Below are 2,571 nucleotides of genomic sequence, written 5' to 3' on the forward strand. Positions count from 1 at the left end.
AGAAAAGGCAAGCAGGGAGCAGAGCATCCCTAATGCACATGGGCGTGATTTTCAGAAGGGTGGTCAGGGGAGAGCCATGGAGCTCTCTGGGGAAAATGTGTCTCAGGCAAAGGGAATAGTCGGTGCAAAGGCCCTGAGGTGAGAGTGTGATTGAAGTGTTCCAAAGGGAGCCAAGAGGCCAGAGCTGAGAGGGGGTGGGGTGGGATACGAGGGCAGAGAGGGGATAGGGGCCCAGAGTGAGGACTTTGGCTTTTTTCTGAGTAGGTGGGAGCCACAGGTGGGCTCTAAGCAAGGGAGGTTATAGGTTAAGTGAGATGCTACAGAACCCTGACCCTCAAGAAGTGATGATGCTTCCTGATGGTTGTGACCTAAAAGGCAGAGGGAAGCAATGGAAGAAAATGGTCTTGGAGGCAGACAGAGAGCCTGGCTGGACCCTGTGGAACGTCCTTGGGACAGGCACCTGGGAGAGAAAGGCCTTCTGGCTGGGGAAATCAGGGAAGGCTGCCTGGAAGAAGGGGCCATGAAGAATGACTACGGCTTTGCCTGACTGCAAGGAGGACGCTGGGCTTCTAGTTGGACCAGATCCACAGTGAAGGTGTCCAACTATTCCATGTTCCTTTTTAAATTTTTAAAAAAAATTTTTGTGGCACCTCAAGGCATGTGGGCTCTTAGTTCCCTAATCAGGGATCAAACACAAACCCCTTGCACTGGAAGCATAGTCTTAGCCACTGGACCGCCAGGGCAGTCCCCTGTTCTGTGTTCTTAACAGAGCTCTATTCTGAGAGGCTAGGAACCTAAGAGGTTCCAGTGTTCGTTCACCCATGGCCCCAGACACATTCTCATCCCGTGTGTGCTTCATGTATTTTTTGTGTCCTGGTTTCTGTTGACACTGTATAGCAGAAAGAGCCTGGCTTTTGGTGTTCGAAAAGCCATTGAAAGCCTCTTTAAAATCTCTCAGAACCTCAGAGGTCTCCTCCTTAAAAATGGGTGGAAAATGCTGGCTCAAGGATTGCTGTGAGAACCCCAGTCCCTGGCATTGGCGTCTCGTGACCATCTGACAAGGGACAGCAAAGTGTTAGCATAGTGTGCAAGGTAAGAATGATTAGGTTCCGAGCAAGGGCGCATCTGGCTATGGTAACCATAACAGCGGAGGTTTCAGCCTCTTAAATCGCAAAAAATGGTGTACTTTATTTTATTTTCTATTTTGCTTGCTCCGGACCCTTGCTGCTGTGTGTGGCCTTTCTCTACCGGTGGCAAGTAGGGACTCTGCTTCATTGCAGAGCTCAGGCTTCTCTTGTTGCAGAGCACAGGCTCTAGGAACGCAGGCTTCAGTGGTTGCGGCACGCGGACTCTGTAGTTGTGGCGCACGGGCTTAGTAGCTCCAAGGCATGTGCAGTCTTCCCAGATCAGGGATCGAATCCGTGTCCTCTGCATCAGCAGGCGTACTCTTAACCACTGTGCCACCAGGGAAGTCCAGAAAATGGTATATTTAAATGGCTGACCCCAATATTATTATTGCTCCCATTTTATAGAGGAGCAAACTGAGGTAGTTTAGCCTCAAGAGAGCTGAGAACTTGCCCGAGGCACACAGCTCTTCGCTGTGAATCCCATGGGTTTATTTTATTTTATTTTCCACTCTGGTAAATCTCTTTTGATGGAAAGATCCAGAAAAGACTTCGGCATCACCCCTCCCCTATCTTTTCCACCCAGCTTTATCCTCTGAACCAAAAACTGGGCCACGCAGCCTGACAGAGCTTCTGGGCTGCCCCTGGGTGTGAGGAACAGCCAACACGTTAGAATTTCTGGGACACATCAACGGTTCAAGAGGATAAATGCTTATGAAACTAAGAATAACCTGGAAAATCAAGGCCGTGGGGTCGGTGGAGCTGACCACAAGCGTCTGTGCCAGGCGCTGCATGTCAGGGAAGGCAGGGAGATAGACGGGAGGGTCATGAACTTTGGGGACTCAAATCTGAGCTCCTTGTTGGCTGTGTGACCCTAGACAAGTGTCTTTACCCCTCTGAGCCTCCACTCACCGATGGGGGTAATGACACCTCTCTGCCAAGCCATTGGGAGGATTGGCACAAATATACCTGAGAGTCCTGGACTAGAGATGGGTACACAGGAGGTGCTTAACCCACAGTGATTTGAACCGTCAGTCACAAGGGAGGTGATGTTTGGGTGGCATCTGGAGGGGTAAGTTTGCCAGGCAGAGAAGGGTGGTGCAGGGCTTTTGTGACAGCCCCGTGCCAAAGCCCACAGCGAGGACCGCTCAGGAAGGAGATGAAAAACCCGGCCACGCCTGACCTTAAAAGCCAGACCTGGTGGGGGCGGGGCGGGGGGTACTTCCCTGGTGGTCCAGTGGCTAAGACTCCATGCTCCCAATGCAGGGGCCTGAGTTCGATCCCTGGTCAGGGAACTAGATTCTACATGCCCCAATTAAGACCTGGTACAGTTAAATAAATAAATATTAAAAAAAAAAAAAGAAAGCCAGGCCTGGGGATTGGGGCACTGGAGAGCCACAGGAGGGCTGGGAGTAGGGGAGGAACAGGGTCAGCTCTGGGTGTGGGG

At 51.3% G+C, this 2,571-nt stretch overlaps 1 protein-coding gene across 1 annotated transcript in view; it reads left to right on the top strand.

Moving 5' to 3' along the window:
* SULT2B1 (sulfotransferase family, cytosolic, 2B, member 1) overlaps positions 1-2,571 on the top strand; it is a 61,706-nt gene that overhangs the window by 56,132 nt on the left and 3,003 nt on the right. Inside the window, exon 5 of the mRNA XM_010849697.1 lies at positions 265-277. Coding sequence (XP_010847999.1) covers positions 265-277 — 13 coding nt within the window. The remainder of the gene's footprint in view (positions 1-264; positions 278-2,571) is intronic.

Source organism: Bison bison, unplaced genomic scaffold, assembly GCF_000754665.1.
Source record: "Bison bison bison isolate TAMUID 2011002044 unplaced genomic scaffold, Bison_UMD1.0 scf7180017864285, whole genome shotgun sequence".
In the NCBI taxonomy this organism is placed as follows: Eukaryota; Metazoa; Chordata; class Mammalia; order Artiodactyla; family Bovidae; genus Bison; species Bison bison.